The 21,199-nt window shown below is 33.6% G+C and overlaps 1 protein-coding gene across 3 annotated transcripts in view; it reads left to right on the top strand.

The window, feature by feature from the left end:
• The window catches only part of Strn3 (striatin 3), an 81,683-nt gene that overhangs the window by 43,172 nt on the left and 17,312 nt on the right, over nt 1-21,199 (top strand). Inside the window, exons 7-13 of one of the 3 annotated variants that reach the window (XM_028757471.1) lie at nt 611-752; nt 5,598-5,708; nt 14,389-14,529; nt 18,522-18,655; nt 20,099-20,274; nt 20,420-20,467; nt 20,755-20,876. In XM_028757471.1, coding sequence (XP_028613304.1) covers nt 611-752; nt 5,598-5,708; nt 14,389-14,529; nt 18,522-18,655; nt 20,099-20,274; nt 20,420-20,467; nt 20,755-20,876 — 874 coding nt within the window. The remainder of the gene's footprint in view (nt 1-610; nt 753-5,597; nt 5,709-14,388; nt 14,530-18,521; nt 18,656-20,098; nt 20,275-20,419; nt 20,468-20,754; nt 20,877-21,199) is intronic. The other 2 variants (XM_028757472.1, XM_028757473.1) reach the window with 2 other exon arrangements.

Genomic DNA, 21,199 nt, shown 5'->3' with positions numbered 1-21,199 from the left:
TACTATATAATGTGTATGTGCTAAGCAGGTACGTGAGAGTCAAAGGACAGTCTTGTGCAGTCAGTTTTCTCCTTCCACCTCCATTTGGTTCATAAGGATAAAACTCAGCTCATCAGGCCGCTGCTTTTCCTGGCGAGCCATTTCAGAAACCTGAGGTTTTATTGTTCTTACTAGTTTGTTCTGGGAAGTAGGTTACTTTTATTATTTGCTGTACAACTAATATAAGTTTATTGATGGTTATTGTTGCTGTGAATCATTGAGCCAGTACACATTTCTCAGTGTCTTCAGCCAGTTCAAGATAGCTTAGATAATTCTTTAGTAGGGTTCATCTGTGAACCTACTGTAAATAAAGAAAGCTCTTGAGTAAAACTTTGGCCTTCTCCAGCACCCTTATCACTTGTGTCACACATTACAAGTGATCTTCATACAGCAGTGCTGAACTGTTTATCTAGGGCATCATTTAAGACTTATCAGTCATAGGAAAAAGGACAATTGTGGATTTGAATAATTTCAAAGTAGATCTGTAAATGTCGTTAGGTGGAAATTTTAAAGGACCTCTTTAAAATGTTGACTAAGAAGTATTAATTACTGGCCTATCTTCTCTTTACAGATAGGGAATGAAGGTTTAGCTGCTGACTTAACTGATGATCCTGATACTGAGGAAGCACTGAAAGAATTCGACTTCTTAGTGACTGCAGAAGATGGTGAAGGGGCTGGTGAAGCACGGAGTTCAGGGGATGGTACAGAATGGGGTAAGGGGACGAAGAAATCTGGGGTGGGGGGAAATCTAGCCTTTTCAGGGGGCTTATTACTAAACACCGCGTGGGCTCTGTGTGTCTGAGTGTATGGTAGCAGGTAAATTAAGAGCAAGGATAAGTGATATTTTAAGCATCTATTTGGTTTAGTTTATTAAATTTTGTGACTGAGATTTTTAGTCTGTGATTTTGAGTTCTGAAGTTGATCTTGAAGTGTTCTGTTGATTTACAAATTTATTTTTTCCCTCTAACAGATCTTTTAAAAGCAAGAATCATTCAGTTTTATTCATACCCATCATTTAATTTTAGGTAATCAAGGCTTTAAGAGAACTTCTTTGTATGTCCATATGGTGTTAACTATTTTAAGTGCTAGGTAGGAATAAAATTATTAATTCTGACTCATAGCTCTAACAATAAGCAGAATTTAGTGAGGATATTACACTTATTGCTTATAGTAGTCTGTGTACGAATGTTAGGACCTAAATTTTGAAAGTGATATATAAAGCTAATAGTAGACCATCTATAATCAAAAGAAAGAAAAGGTCTATCAGTAGTTAAAATGTTTCAAGGTAATAGCTTTGGTAGGTGGTAGAACTCAAGTGTATTTATAGAGCTTTTCTGAGTTTTTTTTTTTTAAATACACTTCGTGTATATCTGGTGTTAAGAAAAACACACTTGGACTGGGTGTTGGTGGTTCATGCCTTTAGTCCCAGCACTCAGGAGGTAGAGGTAGACAGGTCTCTTGAGTTCAAGGCTGCCTGGGAATTTTAGGACAGCAAGGGGTACACCGAGAGAAATCCCATCTTAGCAAACCAGAAGAAAGAAAAACACCCTTCAGGTTTTTTATTTGTTTGTTTGCTTTTAAATGTTGGGACTAGGGGGCTGGTTTAGTGGTTAAGAGCATTTATCTGTCAGAGGACCAGCGTTTGGTTCTTAGCACAAATGGTGGACTTACAACTACCTGTAACTCCCATCTTCCGGGATCTTACACTCTCTTCTGTCCTCTGAGGGGACCTGAATACATGGATGCATGTACACACATAAATAATAATGAAGTAAATCTTTTTTAGAGAGTCTTATTTATATATTGAAATGGAACATTGCTATTAGAAACAAACCTAATAAATATTGTATTTATTGAGTTAATATAAAAAACAATTACTTAAAAGATTTTAATTTATTTACTAGAGTTATCATAATTCAAAGCATCATTTTTAGTTTAAGTGGAAATAGAAGGGGCACATTAATTGAAAATACAAACTGGACTTTGGACATGTTTGTACTTTTCTGAAATACTATATTTTAGGAGATTACTTGTTTATAGGAGAAACAGTAAAAGAAAAAAAATGTTAAGTTTATATCCAGCCCATTAGATCTTTGACTATATTATTCCTATAACTTCAAAAGCACTAGTTATTTGTTTTTTTCAGAAAATTTATTGTGTAAAGGTAGAAATTATGCAAACATTTATAGTATAAGCATATTTTGGGGACCATAAATAAATGTCAGATATAAAATTAGAAATCACTTACAGTATTATAGAGACATATGAAGTATATGAATATATACATATATATGTGAATATGTATAATTTACTTAGTTAAAAGTTCATAGAGCATCTGTTCAGCTAAATCTTGGCATACAACCATTTCTTTTTTCTTTAACTAAAGTTGCTACAATTTTAACTTTTAGCCCACAGGACAAACAGTTAAGAAATTGATGTGAAATGGAATTATTTTTTTAATGATGTCATATGCAAGTGATTAGTACTTTGTTCAGAGACTTTTGCTGTGGAGTTGTAAAGAGGCCTTGATTTGTGAGTGACAACTCTTGATCTTCATTTTCTTTTTAAGTGGAAGAAACCACTCTTAGTACCAAACAAGACTGAAACTTTAAATCATGTGATATGCTTGGTGATCCATGCAGTTTCTGTGTAAAAGCAAAAAGATCTATGCAGTGTTTGTGAAATTAATTTACTCAGCTATTATGTTCATTTTTTCTGAAACTAAGAGAATGCATATAACAATCACTATTATTATATTTAATTCACCTTACTCAAATTTATAATGGGAAGGTTTTTAGATTCACATTAATTCAAGAGTCTCAAACATACCCTGCAATCTTGTTATCATATCAAAACAGTGCTCTTAAAGGAAGCTCTTAAGTCTTGTTCTTCTGTTATTTAATTAGATGATATAGTTTAATTTTAGCAGCTTATGTTCTTCATAGAATTACGAGTATTAGCAGGTATGTCATTTGCCTTTTTCTCATGAGGATATGTGGTGTTTTAAGAATATTCACTTAGGGACTAGGAAGATGGCTCAAAGGTTAAGATAACTGACTGCTCTTCCAGAGGTCCAGCAACCACATGGTGGCCCACAGTCATCTGTAATGGTATCCGATCCCCTCTTCTGATGTGTCTGAAGACAGTAACAATATACTCAACATAACTAAAGTAAATAAACAAATCTTTTTAAAAAGATTCACTTATTTTCTTCAGCTTTTTGAAATTATGATCTCTGCACTTAATGAAGATCACAAAATATAATTAATACCTGAATATTGGTATTTACAGACAAGTGATAGTGTTTCTGTTTTCATGACATGAAACTAGTTATAAATTTATACTATGGTTAATAGGCATTCTGCTTTGATAATAGAATTATCATAATAGAATTTTATTGTTTTCTGTTTCAAGTTACTAGGAATCAACTTTTTGTACATGTTTGTGTTTTCTTTTAAGGGAAAAAAAAAGGTTCCCATAATTGATTCAACTTCATGTCTTGGTATTCCTGCCTCTCCCCTTTTGCTCTTACCTATTTCTTGTAAGCAATATCAAATCATCTGTTGCTTACCAGGCAAGATCCAGGATGTTTCTGTGCACATATGCATCCACCAACCTGTTCTTTGCACTGCCTTAGTTTATTTTGTTTTCTAGATTTGAGGTTATCTTGCAAATAATAACTTTTTCCTTTGCTTTTTCACTCTATTCTTTGCTATTGTACTTCTAGCCATTCACAGCTTATTCTTGCTACTCAGGACTTTTAGAAAATTGGTCATTATAATTAGTTTTCTTTCCTATGTAAAGTATTGTACCACTTAAGGCCTAAGATTTACTTATTTATTTTTAGTCTATGGGTTGTGTAAAACATATTTCTTTTAAGATATGTCAATTTGTCTTAGTGTAAGTAGTTGACAACAAGAATCATTAGTTTCATTAAGATGACTTTATGAGGTCTTGAGGTGCAAGCCCATAATTCACAGCAAAACTGAGACAGGCTCATGAATCCAGGCTAGCTGGTGCTATGTTCTGAGACCCAGTCCGCCAACAAAAGAGATGAGTTGAAATGACTCAGGTCACATTATTCAGTAAAGATTTCTGATAGAGCATAGTTTTCAGGAAGCTTTATGACTAAGAGTATATTAAAAATTAGTTTTCTCTCATATGAATATTAAAACTGCTACAATTACATATTTGACAATTCATGAAAATATTAATCTTAAGTTAGCTTTAGGTAACAGAATTTAGCAAATTAACATCTTTTCACATACCAGCCACCTATGATGATAGAGAAAAGGCCTAACAACCATAGAAAAGAATCAAGGTATAAGAACTCTCTGAATTCCCTGATGTTCAAACATGAGATCTTGTCATGCTTGCTTTACACATCAATCCAGAGAGGCAGGACGGCCTTTCTCTTACTCTGTGCTTGAATGAGGCCGGGGGAGCTTATGAGACTTAGGAAACAGAATACGCTTAGTTACTAAAACTTAAAACTGAAACCTTATTATTTAGTGTAATTTATTTAAAACCTAAGAGCTTGGATATGATTTTTTTAAATTTATTAACAGTACTCTAAAATAGTTCATGTGTAACTATTAAATTTAATAATAATAACATTGCCTTAAAACTCAATGAAGGAAAATCATTAATGAGTAAAATAAGTCCAAGAAAATCATTTTTATACTATTTTGTTTTAAGAGTTCTCTAGTTAATATGAGTTGATCTGCACCCCCCCATAAGTATTTACTTAAATATTGTGGAAAACACACAAGAAAAATACTGCCAAGTATAAAGCAATATGTGTTTTAACTTCTCTGTACTTGTTGCTATTTTACCCTGAAAAAAAAAAATCTCAAATCAAAACTTGAGTGGAATTTGAGTTTTCTTTTTGTTTTAGTTTCACTCTATTATTTTTATTGTGTTATTTTGCTAATGTTTAGTTGTAGTCCTATGGAAAAGGTAATGAAATGTTGAGCTATTACAAAGGGATGGAGACAGGGGTGCTCTTTGAATGCTCTGTGTGAATTATCTGAGACATTGTGTTTGGAAACTATATGTATTATGTTGGACTAGAATACCTTTCTATCATAGTACAATTAATTATCCTATGCATGAAAAACTATTATGACGGGGATGCATGACTAATTTCATCAATGAAATGGCACTGACATTTACAGCTTGCACTTTATTATTAATTTGCATGCAATTCATTCATTTGCTTATATGATGCTGGCTGAATAGTTTTTATTAACATTTTTATAAAGATGCAGTGATCTATTTTTTAATATTAGATTTTTAATGTTAGTTCATTTATGAAATACTCAGATTTGTCATATGTAAAACTGAAGCATTGTTTACCTGTTGATGATATTAAAGGCTTAGGAACTTAAGAGATTTACTTTGAGTTGTGAGTACCAAACTGAGACTGCACCTTTAAAGTGTTTTGAGTATATGCTATTATAATATCGTTATTATGATGATGTAAAGCTTTAACAGTTTACTGCCAACAGCTTGCACTGCCAACTGCTGATTTTCTTTTAATAATATGCTGCATGTAGATAAAGATGACCTCTCCCCACCTGCTGAGGTCTGGGATGTAGACCAGGGGCTAATAAGTAAACTGAAGGAGCAGTACAAGAAGGAGCGGAAGGGGAAGAAAGGGGTGAAGAGTAAGTGCAGTTATGACTATTACCACTTTTGTATGCTAATACTGAACAAAAGGGTTTTTTGATGCAATTTTACTTTTTATGTCATAAAGGGAGCAACTAACTTTAAACTTTGTCTGTTGTGTAATTGAAATATGGGGTCTGTAATTGGTCAAATAGAAAATCACTTCAAATATGTAAAGTAAAGGTGAAAAGATTTCCAAAAATGTAAAAGATTTATCAAATTAAAAGGAATATTGGCTTTGGAATTTAAAATAATAGAAATTTGTTCAGAAGTAAAGAAAGTACAAATTCTTCTGTTTTCTACTTAAAGGTATTCCTTATTACCAGCATTTCTTAGTTTGAGAATCTTTGAATAAGTGGTGTAGGTAATCCTTCCCCAGGTTTTTGCTTTTGGTCATAATCCAAGGACAATTAGCAGCCACATTTTTTCTGGGTAATATGTACTTGACTCCACACCACTTGGAGAGGCGATGGTGCTACAAGTGGTGCTAATAGGGCTAGTTAGTCCACGCTTGGTTCTCTTGGGTGCCTGCATGTGTGCGCTTCTCTGTAAAAGGATGACTGTAGAACCTCAGACAGAGAGCACCCAGGGAAAATCCTCAGACCTGTGATATAAATGGAGAGACTTGAAAGTTTGTTTGGAAAATTTTCATTGGACTTCTAGTCCAACTTCTTTCTGTTTTTTGAGTGTATCAAGTTAAGAGTACTTGCTCCTCTTGAAGAGGACCTGGGTTGGATTCCCTCATGTACATGGTTGGTAGCAACCAGTTACATAGTTCCAATCCTGGTGCTCCTCATAGCTTTGATGGGTACTGCATCCACATGATGCACAAACATACACACAGGCAGAACATCCATATCCACAAAAATAAATACATTTTCCAAGGCAGAGAGACACATATCTTTAATTCCAGCATTCATGAGGCAAAGTAGAGGCACTCAGATTTATGTGAGTTCAAGGCCAACCTTCTCTACCTGGGGAGCTCCAGGCTAGCCATGGTTGCCATGAGACCCTATCTCGAATGAATGAATGAATGAATGAATGAATGAATGAAATCTAAAGAGTAAAGTAACAAGTGTATCAAAGACAATAGTGCAAAACAAAGACTAGAGACATTCTTTCCTATTGTTTCTAGTGACAGATACATTAGCTTATAAAATGGCAGGACTATCAGAAATAGTGTTTTTTTCAATAATGCAGTTTTTGAATCACTTAATTTATTGTGGCATTAACTGGAGTTTTGAGAATTTCACTTATTAGTTTCCTCTCCTTCCCCTCCTTCCTTTCCTTCCTTTTCCTCACTTCCCTCTCTTCATTGGTGTTGGAGACTGAACCTAGAGCTTTATGCTTGCTAGGCAAGTGCTTTACCACTGAGCTAAATCCCCACCTTCTGACAATTTTATAATTTAGTGCTAGTTGTGTTGGTGCATGGGAGTAAAGGGAAGTTCCAGACTGTATTATGAACTACTTATATCTTAAAACATTCAGTGCTAGGCTAGGCCGGAGCTCTGTTTAGTTTAACACCATTGCCCTATAATATATGCATGTCGAGTATGAAGGTACTATTGTATGGTTGATTTCAATTTAGAGAAAATCATATTTGAATTTTAGGATTTAAGTTTTATTCTTTTTAAGAAATAAAATAGCTGGGCAGTGCTGGCTTATGCCTTTAATCCCAGGGGAGGCAGAAACTGATGAGACTGATGGATCTCTTGAGTTCAAGGTCAGCCTGGTCTACAGAGCTAACAGACAGCCAGAGCTACACAAAGAAACCCTGTTTCAAACAAGAGTAACCAAAACCAGACAGACAAACAAACAAACAAACAAAAAACAGTTGAGTGAAGGAAAATAGCTTATTTTAAAATAACTTTAGTTTATATTTCATATGCTGAGTACTGACCTAATCTGGTAAAAATTATAATATTGCTTCTATATATACTATGAATAGACCTAGATCTTTTTGAGAGTTAGTAGAAATATATCTAGCCTCTCAAGGTTTTTTGTTTTGTTGCTTTGTTTGTGTGTTTGTTTTGAGACAGGGTTTATATGTATAGCCCTGGCAAATTCAATGCCAGCCTGGGCTATATAGGAGGTTGAAGACTAGCCTAGCTAGATAGCTATACTAGTGAGAGACTTTTTGTTTTGTTGGTTTAAAGTTTATGAATATAAAGACAGAAGTAAAATTTAACTGTTAGTTCTGGTCAGAAATGAACTGCATTTGATATTTGCATGTACTAATAATATTTTCCTAAAACTTAGAAATAGCTTTATATACAAGCCTTTTGTATATGTTTTAATGTATATTTTTGTTGTTTGCATATCTTTCTATCAATCTGTCTGTCTGTCTGTCTATCTATCCATGGAGTTGGGATTTTACGAAAGGTATTTTAATATAGGTTTAATTTAGGCATGAGGATTAAGAGAAAGGGAGGTGCTCAGAAATAAGCAGACATACCCGCGAGTGTAGCTGTAGGCCTCTCTGCAATCTAGCCCAAGCTACCACTAAACGTGTATTCCTTCTGTCTCTCTTTCTCCACCCAGTGCTAGGATGATAGATCTGTTCCTATACATCCATCCAAAGTGAGACCTCTGGCTTTTGACCATGTTGAGCATGGAACCTTAAGTTTTACACATGCAGATGACTCCTCACTTATGTCCTTAGCCCTTAACCTTTTTTTAGTTTGTAAAATCTAAACTTTTGTGTTTATATAATACTTCTGTGCATTAACCTGATCTCTGTTAGTTAAACTTTAAAGTTGTTTCTGATTTTTTTAATATATATGTAAATATCAGCTATGTGTATCTGTGTGTGTGGGGGGGCATAGGAATTAGGTTTCTAAAACAAATGATCAGAAATTATTTACTTTCCACATTTCCTTCATGAAATTATTTATAAATTAAAAATTAATGAATTCAGAGTTCAGTATGAAAATATTAACTGTAAATCTGTCATCAAGTATATATATTTTTAAATACGCACCTATATAGACATATTTGTTGGTCAGCTTTTCATTGTGATGACAAAATACATCAAGTAAACAGTTGGAGAAACAAGCTAGGGTTAATGGTGTATACTTGAGAGTGGAAAGTGACAAAAATATTTTTTTTAATTTTTAAATCTCAGTTTCTCAATTTCACCCATGTGGTGGTGGTGGTGTATACCTTTATTGTTAGCACTGGGGGAGGCACAAGCAGGCAGATCTCTGAATTCCATGACAGCCTGGTCTACAGAGTAAGTTCCAGGATAGCCAGGGCTTCACAGAGAAATCCTGTCTGGAAACAAAACAAAATCTCAGTTTCATAGAATTTTCTAGCTTTTGACAGTTTCCATTTTTTGCTACATGTGTTAGCTCAGTAAAGCTATATAAACTAATGATGTTAGTAGCACATGGTTTATAGCATTGGGAGCATTATACACTTGATTCTTTCACATGAAAATCCTGAGACCTTTTATTTAGAATATAAGAGGAACTAACAGTCTTTTAAACATTCTTTTGTTATTTGTCTTTGAACATGAAAAGAATGAAATTCTATTATTGTCTTTATTCTTTGCCAGTTGTTACTTTTGTGGTGCATAAAATTTGTGTTGACTTGAGAACATAAAACTGGATTGGGACCGTAGCTCAAGCAGTAGAATGCTTGCCCTAGCATCTATACAGTGTTGAATTCTGTGCCCAGTACCATATAAATGCAGTGTGGTGGCACATATTTGTAATCTTGGGGAGAGGCAAGATGGTGAGACGGTTCAACAGCATCTTCAGATGTATAGATAAAGTTTCATCCCACTTGAGCTACATGAGATCCTGCCTCAAATTTTTTTTCTTTCTTCAAAAGATGTATAGCCTTTCTGGATTCCATGGATTCACATCTTGAGACTGTACATATATTTGCAATCTTGGTTTTTTTAACAGAGCAACTTGTTTTAATTTTTCTAGTTAATCTCATATATACTGTTAGAAAATAAGTTGAGGGTATTGCAAAGAAAGAGACCCCCATTCCAAATGAAGTATCTGGACAAACAGGCTTTACTTTTGATCAAGAGGATGATTCTCCAAAGAACAAAATACAATGAGACAGAAAGGGTACTTGGTTTTTATTCCAGCACAGGTGCTGACTATGTCTTTTCCCCATTAGTTGGGGTTCGATTGAAGTCTTACTTGATTGGCTAATCTTAAAAGAATCGATGCACAGGAAATGAAGAGGGGAAGTGGGTCAGCCTCTTTAGTTGGAAAATGTATTAGGGCTTTTGTATAATAAAGATTTTACTGAATGGGAAGATTAGCATATTTGCATAAAAGTCTTGTAAGGTGGGGGCAATAAAATGATTTTAAGTCTTTGTCATAAGTTCAAGTCTTACACTATTTGACTAAAAGATTAATGTTCCCTAGAGTAACTTGCCTGCTGTTACAGTATATAGAATGATTTTACCATTTCCTTTACCGATGTTACTGGATCACTGTACATTTTCTAACATAATCAGTACATTGGGAAAGGTGAATCTGTTTCATAGCAAAGGGACAATATTATATAAAGAGTAACTGGTTTTTTGTTTCTGGCTTCAATTTTATTCTTTTAAGACAGACCTGAGATAGGCATGGTGACAAATGCCTATAATTCCAGCACTTGGCAGGCAGAGGTAGGATGATCAGAAATTCAGGGCCTGCCTAGACTACTTGAAATCCTGGCTTAAAAATGTAAACAAGCCAATGCTTTGTGGGTTTTGTTTGTTTTCATCTCAGGTTGGTGCCCATCCCTTCTTTCCATCTTCTCCCCTGTCTAACTGGCTTTATCTTGTTCCTCCCACCTCCTCCCCCCTCCCTCTGCTGTCACAATTTCAAATGGACCAGTTAGTTGTATACTCTGGGTTCTCTCTCCCTCCTTTTCCTTTTCAGCTGTTTTCATATCAGGTCAGAAAGATACTCTCAAGAGTCACTCCACTTTTTAAAGCCACAGACTCACTTTGTAGTTCTGCTTATTTTTCTTCAACATTGTAGTGTCACATTTATTTAAAACAACAGTTGCCATGTTGTGAGAAACTTTTTTTTTTTTAAAGATAGCCTGCAAAGACTCGTTTCCTGAACTTTCAGGTCAGATTATGAAGTTGAGTCCCACTGACAGCATGAGACACAGTCACCACTTATATCAGGAATTAAAAACCAGGTTCAAAAGGTTGACAGTTTAGGTTCTATACACTTTATTTATTTTCATTTTTTCTCTTGCTTTTTTGTTTGTATTTTGTATGTGTGTGACTTCAAGACACTGAGATTATTTCTAACAATGTGAAAGTTTTCGTTTAATTATAGTGATAGTCAAAAGATAAAACTCTTTGCCTCCTAACCATTAGTTTTGCTAAAGAAAATATCAGCTAGCAAAGACCACATTTAAGAAATGGGAAATGTTCGTTTTAGATTTGGAGAAAGTTAGATTTAGACTTGTAAGTAGTGTGTAAGGGAAGGTAAAGTTTGAGTGTCTAAGTGACGCAGATGACAGCGGTCAGCTTATAGATGTTTTCATCATGCTACAATCTGTTTAGAGGAATCTCCATTTATGTAAAATCTGAAAGTCACGTTAAGAGATAGATGTATTATGTTGTATAATTTATAGTAGTGCTTCTCACTCACGAGTTAGAAATCTACCCCCCTTTCCTCGCCTCTTTTAAAAGCAGAGGGTTTTTTTATAGCTTAGGCTGGCCTTGAAACTCTCATCCCTCCTATTTCTCTCTCCAGAGTGCTAGGACTGGCCTACAAGTGTAAGCCACCACACATACAGAAAAGTATTTCTTCTAAATTCCTTTAATACTTAAGGACTGAAGGAGTATTTTTACTGTGTTTTTGAGATAGAGCCTCACTGGATAGTCCAGGCTGATCTGAAACCAGCTGGATAGTCCAGGCTTATCTCAAACTCCCAATCCTTTTGCCTCAGCCTCTCGAGTGCCAGAATTAAAAGTGTGTGTCCTAAACCTAACTCAGCTAATGTTTTTATAGGAAATAACTGAGCCTCTATGCCTTTGAATATTTGTATCAACATTAGGCATAATAATATACATAATAATCTCATTATTGGTCAGCATTTAAAGCTGTTAAATTATTTAGAGTCTTTGGGTTTCAGATGACTATGGAGATGCAGGAAGCTTGCATTTGAAGAGTGAACATAGAGTCAGTGGCACAGTAGTGGCCTAGCATGTGCAAGTCCTTATGCTCAGTACTCAGGACCTAAGTAAATACACTGATTACTTGCAGTCGAAGATGCTCTGTTTTGCAGAGCAGAGACTATGATCTCAGGTTATGAAATCTGCTTTCAGCTTTTGACAGCTTTTGAGAGACTAGTATTAAAGCAGAGAAGTTTCATCTTCTCCCAAACTTGGCATTGTGCTACTTAAAGACTAATGTTTAGCTGTAAGTATGTAAAGATAACTATTATGTAGTTCTGGATCCTAAATTTAAGCAATGACTTCATCTCTGCTCCCGTCTGTATTTCCAAGTCTACTTACTTAGGAATTTATTTTTATATATTTTCTAAAACAAAATTAAGGTTTAGAATTTTTATTATGTTTGTTATTAGCTATCATAACAAAATTATAAGTATTTACTAAAGCCACACATAGGTATTTACTAAAGCACACAGACACATAATAAATTCTTATAGCAGAAAAAAAATTAGTAAAATATTTTCTGAGAAAATTGATTTGCTTAGAGAAATACATAGGATTTGTATAGGCCGTGTGTGTGTGTGTGTGTGTGTGTGTGTGTGTGTGTGCATGCGTGCGCCTGCATGTGAACAAGCAAGGGGGGGAGGGAGAGAGAGCACGAGTGTGAGTTGGAGAGGGCAGATTCAGTCAAATAAAGCAGAATGCATAACAGAATAATTTACATTATACAGAAAGTTAAGGAAATTTATGTTATGGGTCAAGGTAAAAGATGGGATAGAAAAGCTCCCATCGTGAAGCATATGTAAGATTAAGTAGGCAGTCTTAGGAGTCTGTATTTGAGAAGTACTAAGTACTCTGCACCGCTGAGCAAGGAAGCAGTAGAATGAATGTGATCATTTGGGACCCTTAATTTAATTGGTAGTATTCAAATTTGATAGACAGTAAATAGGGCATGAAGATCTTTAAAAAAGTAGAGTCTAGTAGAGACTAGTATAACCATGAGAGTCTTGATTAACAAAGTTGAGAAAAAGACTAAATAACGATTTAAAGGAAAATTCTTTGTAAAAAATAACCTTTTTCTCTTTATTATATAAGTTGTAGAATATTAATATTTGATGCAGAGTTTTAAGTGCAGAAACTAAATCAGTAGTGGGTGTAATCACAAGTCAGAGAGTTATAAAGAATATTAATATTTGATGCAGAGTTTTAAAGTTTAAAGAAAAGCTTGTGTGAGGAGAAAGATTACGTTTCTTTTCTTTCACATTGAATTTACCTGGTTGTTGGCTAGCCAGTCAATATTGTTTTTTCTTTTGTTTCTTTTTTTTTTTTCATTTATTTAGAGAATTTATGATTGCTTCACTGGCGTGGAAAAATGCTCAGGTCACAATTTCTCCATTATAAATTTTTTGGGAAATTCAGAGGAGATCATATATTACACATTCAAAAATTGATTTTTGTACCATTTTTAGTTAGGAGCTACTATAAAATAATGTGCAAATTTCATTTATTTCCATTATTTCTTGACTTCCAGTTACCTCTCATTCTATTTGGGATACATAGATAAATGACATTCCCTGTAGACTACCTAATACACAAATACCTGCCGGTGATCTTAATCACAAAGCAGCCTAATTTAGTTAGGTCCTTAGTGTTCATGCTATTGAATCTGAGGACAAGATGTTTGACCTTGGATCTATTTTAATTCCTTTTATGTTGATTTTAAATGTTTTATTCTAAATTTTTGACATTGTTAAAACTGAGTTTCATCCTGTGTAACTCATAGTTTAAAAGTATACTATGTAATTCATAGCTAATGAGTATACCATAACTGCTGAAGCTTTGGAATTTTGTGTTTTCTAACTAAATTATCTAGGCATTAGTTCAAATTATTCTTTAAATTTATGGCCTATGACAATGCTGACTTTTTCTATCATTACGAGAATTTCAAAGAACTCAAGGATAAATCTGTTTCCAAATTTGGAAAAGTGAAAATTTGAGGTAAACAGTTCTAAGAAACAACTTTTAATAAATTGGGTTAAATTGTGAATGACATATTTGTACTAATATGGTGGGGAAATATCCATTAAAAACAGCAGGGAAAGTTAATTGTTTGTTGCACCCTCATAAAAGTCATTTTGTATGTATTTCTTTGACTATTTAAAACAAATATTTAAGTTGAAAGGCCCATGTTTTGTTTTATGGACTTCCATTGATTTAATAGCATTTTCTGTGGCTGAACTTAATCCAAGTTGAATAATAGAAGTTTTTATTTTTTCTCTCCCCCTCTATGTTTCAAATACAGTGTTATTTATTGACTGATCCATCCAATATCCACAAAGAGCCACAAAATAGTGACTATATACAACATATTTAAATGTTTTCAGTGTATTTTGGAGAATTGTGTATAAGATGATATTTAATGACTTCAACTTCTTAAAAGCCTGTTTTGTTACTAAATTGCTTTAGTAAGGCTGCCAGCAAGTCAGGCGGTAGCTATTAAATGAACCTCTACTGCTGACGTTAATTTACAGGGGTCAACAGGACAAACCTCTGCGACATGATAACTGATCTGGGAGATGATGAGCTGTCCCACATCCCTTCAGGAATCATTAATCAGTCTAGGTCAGCCTCTACTAGAATGGCTGATCATGAAGGTGCAAGAGCAGAGGAAGGTACAGCATTTAGCTATCATGTTTGTTTGTATTGCTGAGTTCCTTAACTCCAAACCACCTCTTCATATTGCAACCATGCTATTGTATAACATGCTGAAGATCGCCCTCCATGATCTTTAGAGGTGTTGGGCAAGCTCTTGTTACAGTTGCTCAGGGAGGAAGTGTGTTTTCTAGTTTTTTATATTTGTTTTTGTTTTCATTTTAGATGTAGTTGTTTCCATCGTAGGTCAGTTCACAGTACCTTCCTTAAATCTAACTTTACCCTACAATCTAGGATTAAGAAAAGAACAGTTTAATAAATAAACTTTAAAAATACAGGTGGGCAGAAAACTAATTCTTTGTAGTGTGGTTCAAATGTAGCAGCTGTTAATAACTACCACTTACCAGAAGTGCTAGGAAGTGTAATGTGGATCTTCTATTATTCCCAAAAGTTGATGTACCTGTCAATCATAAGAGGATAAGTAACATCATTTTTCAACTTTGTAGCAAGTATTCATGACCTAGTAAGTAAGAGGTTTCTAAAATTTTCTAAGCCAAAAGTACATAGAAAGTGAAAATACTACTCAAACATTTTTTGAAGCAGATTTTTACCTAAAGATACATGGATATAGTTGACTAATGTATAATTCTAGGTAAAGATATACTTTTAAATAATCTCAGTTTTAACTCAGATTACTTTAATAAAATGCATGTATGATAACACATTAGTAATTTTATGTAGGTTTATTTTTATTTATGCTTATAAGGGGATTTATTCACCTCAAATTTTTGTATACATTTTGTTCTAATTTTTTCTGGACATATTTTTCTTACAGCAAAGTTTAATAATTTTACTTTTTTCCTCATTTATGACTTCTTTACCTTTTTTCTTTAATTCACAGAATTTTAAGGAAAGATTTTTTAAAATCATATAATAAAACTAAAACTAAAGAATGAAAATTGAAATAATCTGGATTTTTTTTTTCCTGTACTTTCCACTGAGCTATGTTCTTTTGCTGTTTTCTAAAATATAAATACTACCTCTACTATTTTATTGTTTTGATTTGGGTTTTTTTTTTTTTCTGAGTAATGTGTAATGCATTTTACTAAAATTTTTGTCACTTATATTTTAGACTGCATAGTTTGCAGTTTAAGAAAAAGTCAGATTAATGTTTAAAACCAACTTAAGGGAAAAGCCAGTAGGCTTACTCTGTATAAAAGCCATTATAGAGCTCTCTCTATGTTTGTCAAATGTGTGAATGTGTTTTTTAGATGAAAGTAAGTCACTAATCTCTGTCATAGTAGTGGGGTAAATGGGCTGATTGACCTTCATTACATTTCTAAAGAAATGTACACTCTATTTATACTCTATTTTACACTCTATTTTATACTGTATTTTAAGTGACTTTGTCAACAAAAAATTTGCTGCTTTTGGATAAAAAAAAATTTCAGTTCATAAAGAACAGATACCTGTTGTCTAATATTACAATATTTTGAACTATTGTTACTAAAGACTAAATTATATTCTGTAATGTCACTGGCAAAACCGGAATAAATCATTGGCCTGCATGTTCTTTAGGTTTAATCAAATTGGAAGAAGGGGTTGGGGATGTATCTCAGTGGCAGAATGCTTGTCTAACAATGTCTATCTGTCTCTGTCTCTCTGTCTCTTACACACACACACACACACACACACACATCACTCTGCAAGAAAAAGGAGGAATTTGATATGAGCTACAGGTTTTCTTGGTCATGCTGTCTGTCAAAAGGAGAACTAGTTACAGGATTAAAAAAAAGGACCTTTTTGAAAGATTCTATTTCATGGCCCCTAGGATTCTCATGAAAGACAATTCTGCTTAATAAAAATTTCTGTCATTAAAATAAAGCTTATGCCTTTGGTCCCAGTGCTGTAGGAGGCAGAGGCAGGAGGATCTCTTGTGAGTTTGAGGCTATCCTGCTCCAGGATGTAGGAAGCTCCAGGATGACCAGGACTGTATAGAACAACCCTGTCTAAAAATAAAGAAAGTACAATAAAATACTCATTTAATAATTTCATTTTGTTTATTTTATGCTATGTACTGCTATAGGTAATTATGTATGACTTAAAATGATTTGTAAAATAGACATTAATTTTTCAGCAGAGATATTAGAGCAAAAATTAAGAATTTACTGTGATTACTACATGCTGCAATGATGGGTGATAGGGAAAGCAGAAATAATAACTTAAAATATCTTTTTGTATATAGACATGTAAATACGTATCAAAAGAGTAGTATAGCTTGCTAGATATAAACAGACATGTGTATCTATATAGAAAAGGTATAGAAATGTAGTTTACTAATTTTAGAAATGAGTATAATATTTTTTGCTAGACAACCCAGCTAAAGTTGTTGAGCCACTTGTCTCCTTCTGCCCGGAAGCTGGTCAGTGGTCGATCAGAAATAATCCCACAGAAAGAATTTATAAAGAAATGAATTGATTTGTGATGGTAAAGTTTTTTATTGCATTTTTAAGTTGTGTTAATGAATATTTGTATAGTTGTTAGTGAAAGGAATTGTAGCATTTTGTCTTAAATTATCTTAGAAACAAATTATGAACTTTTAATTTTTTGTACTGGTAAAAATAATGAAGTAAAATTTGATTACTGACTTTAATGTGATTCTTAAACTATTGATCATACAGTTTTTAGCTGCTTCTTGCATTATCAGTAACTATGTACTAATATTGATAGAGATCAGTACTATGTGTTGTTCATATTCAAATATAACCATTGAATGATGGCTTAATAGGAACTGTCATGATAGTTTCATGTGTGAGATACTTAGCATCTTACATAGTTTTTGAAGTATTTTCAAATTAGATTAGTTGCTGAATTATACCTTCATTTAAGGAAGGGATCACTTGAACTTGGAAACTATCAAATAAAACTTTAAGAATTCTAAATTAACAAATTGACATTGGTTATAGTATGTATGAGTTTAATGAATTATTTTCAGAATTATTAGTAAATTAGTGTTAGTATATTTCATTATATCTGTTTCTTGTAGTTATTAAATAGATGACACTTTGTAGGAATTTTTATAATTCATTAGCATGACTTTTTGAATAATTTTTTTTAAAGTTTGTGAATTTTAAATGTTTAGATTGACTCATTTTGTAATTATTTCTTTCTTGCCATCTTAATATTTCTATTATGATTTCAAAGCACATACTTAAAATTATATTAAGAATTATTGCTTACTCTTTGAACTGTCTTGTTATGGTTAGTTATTCCAATGATGGCAGTTGAATTTGAACTGAGGTATCAATATAGAAAGTGTAGTCGTGCACAAGACAGAGACGAGGTGGCTGAGTAAAGCTTTCCTTTCCTTCTGACCCAAAGCTTTACACTCAATGTAATTGAGTTGTTTTTATGTCAGCAACATCATAATAAGTAGAAGAGGAGCTGTAGTGAAAGTTTTACAGTTGGATGGTGCTCCCTTTCGGACACTTATTATTAGGAGAATCATCGCTTCCTAGACTGTAACTGGCACTGATAGGTGGTGTGTCAGAGTGTCTGGAAACTGTCATCTCTTAATGTTCTTTCACGTTCTCAGAAACTGCAAGGACTTAGCAGTCATTTGTTGACTTAAAAATATACCATATGTGCTAATTCGAGATTGGTAGACAATTGTTTCCCCAAAGTGGTTGAAATCTGATTATTTAATCAAAACTGTCCAGTTACAGTTTACCAAAGTTGTAAGGGATCTAAATAGACAAAATTAGTGTGTTTGGCCTCCACTCTGGGGTAATATATACAGTCTATATTCAGTTTATGGACAATAACTACTCCATTGTAGTTTGGATACATTTGTTTATTTCTACTCAGTAATAGGGTTTTTTGTGTGTGGAAGTGGGAAGTAGAATTCATAATATTGCTGAATTTTGTAACTGTTTCGTGCTTAAATTCCCCACAATATTGTATTGTACTGTATGATTTTTCAGCATTTAAGAAGCGGTTTTGTTCTTTATAGCTGAACCAATAACGTTTCCATCTGGAGGAGGCAAGTCATTTATTATGGGTTCTGATGATGTTTTGTTAAGTGTACTGGGCCTTGGAGACCTTGCAGACTTGACGGTAACAAATGATGCAGACTATAGTTATGATGTAAGTGCAGTTTTATTTTTAATTTTTTAATGATTTAATAGAAGGCTCCTTATTCTTTGGAATCATTTGTAAAAGAGAATTAATGTCAAGGTGCATGGGAAAGATAAGTGTGTCGATTGTTGATTTACAATAATATGTAGTTTTGCTGTCATTTTTTGTGGTGTTTAAATCTTAGGAATTTTGGTGGATTAGGTAGACATTATTACTTCAAAATATTGGTTGATAAATACATCTTGAGTTGTTAACTCCTATTAATTCAGTTGAAGCCATATTTTGGTATTAACAAAATAGATGGCTGTAGAAATCAGGGTTTTGCTCTCAGGATAAGTCTTAAAAGCCATGTTTTGAGCTTTTTATTTTGTCAGTCATCACAAAGTTAGCTGTTATCATTTCCTGAATGTTTAACTTCACTTGAGGGCCAGAAAAAGGAGATGGGAAGAACTGGGTTAACAGTAAACTAGTAATTGGTCGTTTTCTAAGCATAAACACTCCATTGAAAGCCAACTATTTGTTTAAATTTTTTTTACATTCACTTCAGTTTTTCAGCAAATTTGGTTTTTAAACATTTAAAAAATTTTAAACTTAATTTAGGATGATTTTTAACGATACCTGCCTTTTGGTGGGCTTAATTTTTAAAGCACATTTTCAGCTAAATTGTAGTAAATATTTAGCTGGTTTAGAATTGGTTTTATAGCCTATCTTTTCTGATGTAGAAGTGAAGGTAAAAGACTAACCTTTATTAATACCAAGAGTTAGGAATCGTGCCTCCCTAGCACGCCCACATCCCTGGTTTGATCCCCAGCACCACATAAACTGGGCAGGGTGGCCAGTGCCTGTAGTCTGGGAGACAGAAGCAGGAGGATTGTCATTTCAGGATAACTACATAGTGAGTTCAAGGCCAACGTGGGTGACAGAAGACTCCATCTTAAAAGGAAACAAACAAACAAACAAAAAGTAGGAAAATACTCTTAAAGGGTTTTATTTTTAGTTTGTTTGAAAAGTCCCTTAACTTTCTGCCTTGAAATTTTTTACGTGCTAGTCAATTTCGTAAATGGAAACTATTGTGTTTACTGTACCCTTGAGTATTTGGTAATTCTTATATTTCTATTTTGCTTTTGTGTAAATTATTACGGCAGTGGCAATTTTCTGTTCTCATCTAACATTTGATAGGAGCTTTGGATTAGGCTTGATAATTAGATGAAAACATTAAGGAACTTTTCATTTGATCTGCGTATTTGAAAGTCTAACAATTATTTTTCTGAATTCTTACATAAAGAAACAGACTTGCTCTGAAGTTTTTAAGGTACATTTATAAGCCCCTGTATATTTTAGTGAAATAGTTTTAAATATGTATTTTAAACACACCAAAAAGAAAACAGAAAAAGTCCACATGCCTTTAAGCATATTACTTTTACCTGTAAATAGTGCACTTTTTCGTTTTAGTTGCCTGCCAATAAAGATGCCTTTCGAAAAACTTGGAACCCCAAATATACACTACGTAGTCATTTTGATGGAGTGAGAGCATTAGCTTTTCATCCTGTAGAACCTGTGCTTGTTACTGCCTCTGAGGACCACACCCTGAAACTTTGGAACTTGCAAAAGACAGTTCCTGCCAAAAAGCAAGTATTTTAATATTGACTATTTTCTTCTAGTTTTGTTCATATGAACACTCTATCTTGTATCTTTAGTACATCTGTAATAGCAGCTAGTGATTTATGATGATTTCATATGTTCTTTTCCCCATCCCTTTTCTCTCTCTTTTAGGAGTGCCTCTTTAGATGTAGAACCTATCTACACATTTAGGGCCCACATGTAAGTTTTCTTGAATTAGTATTTAATGAGCAACAGTTGTTGTTTATAGTTGACAGTCTATCTTTCAACCTAATTTTCTCAACATTTGATATTAGAGAAGATACATTAGTTTAATAATGCTTTGTTTGATTAATTATATTTGCATATAATCTAATAGTACTTTTCAATTGTACATTTTTACCTAAAATTGCTTTTAGATACTACATTAGCGAATGGATTGAGGGGGAATAGGGGGTTTGAGTTTCTTCTTTGAATTTGTAACTAATTTTCCTCTTTTTCTATAATAGTGGCCCTGTCCTATCATTAGCTATTAGTTCTAATGGAGAACAGTGTTTTAGCGGTGGTGTGGATGCGACCATTCAGTGGTGGAACATGCCCAGTCCGAATGTGGATCCCTATGACACATATGGTAAGGAAGTGGGTGCAGTGTGTCTCCTTAGTTAGCAGAACTGACAAAATTCTGTAGTCCAAATGTATTACAACGTTGTTCAAACATATATTAATTTGTTCATTTAGTTCTTCTACTTGCTACAAAGTTTCATTATTTAAAAGAGAAATGTCATGCCAGGAGTATTTTAGTGCATAAATTGGTACTTTGTCTTATGTCTAAAACATATTTTTTTTTTTTAAAGAGAAAAATTTTTAAAGCCCCCTTTTTAAAAAGATTTTTTCATACACAGACACACACACACACACACACACACACACACACACACACACACACACACACAC

This window comes from Grammomys surdaster, unplaced genomic scaffold, assembly GCF_004785775.1.
Source record: "Grammomys surdaster isolate TR1022 unplaced genomic scaffold, NIH_TR_1.0 126163, whole genome shotgun sequence".
Taxonomy (NCBI): Eukaryota; Metazoa; Chordata; class Mammalia; order Rodentia; family Muridae; genus Grammomys; species Grammomys surdaster.
The sequence above is the reverse complement of the archived record's forward strand: the minus strand, read 5'-3'. Positions and strand labels throughout refer to the sequence as shown.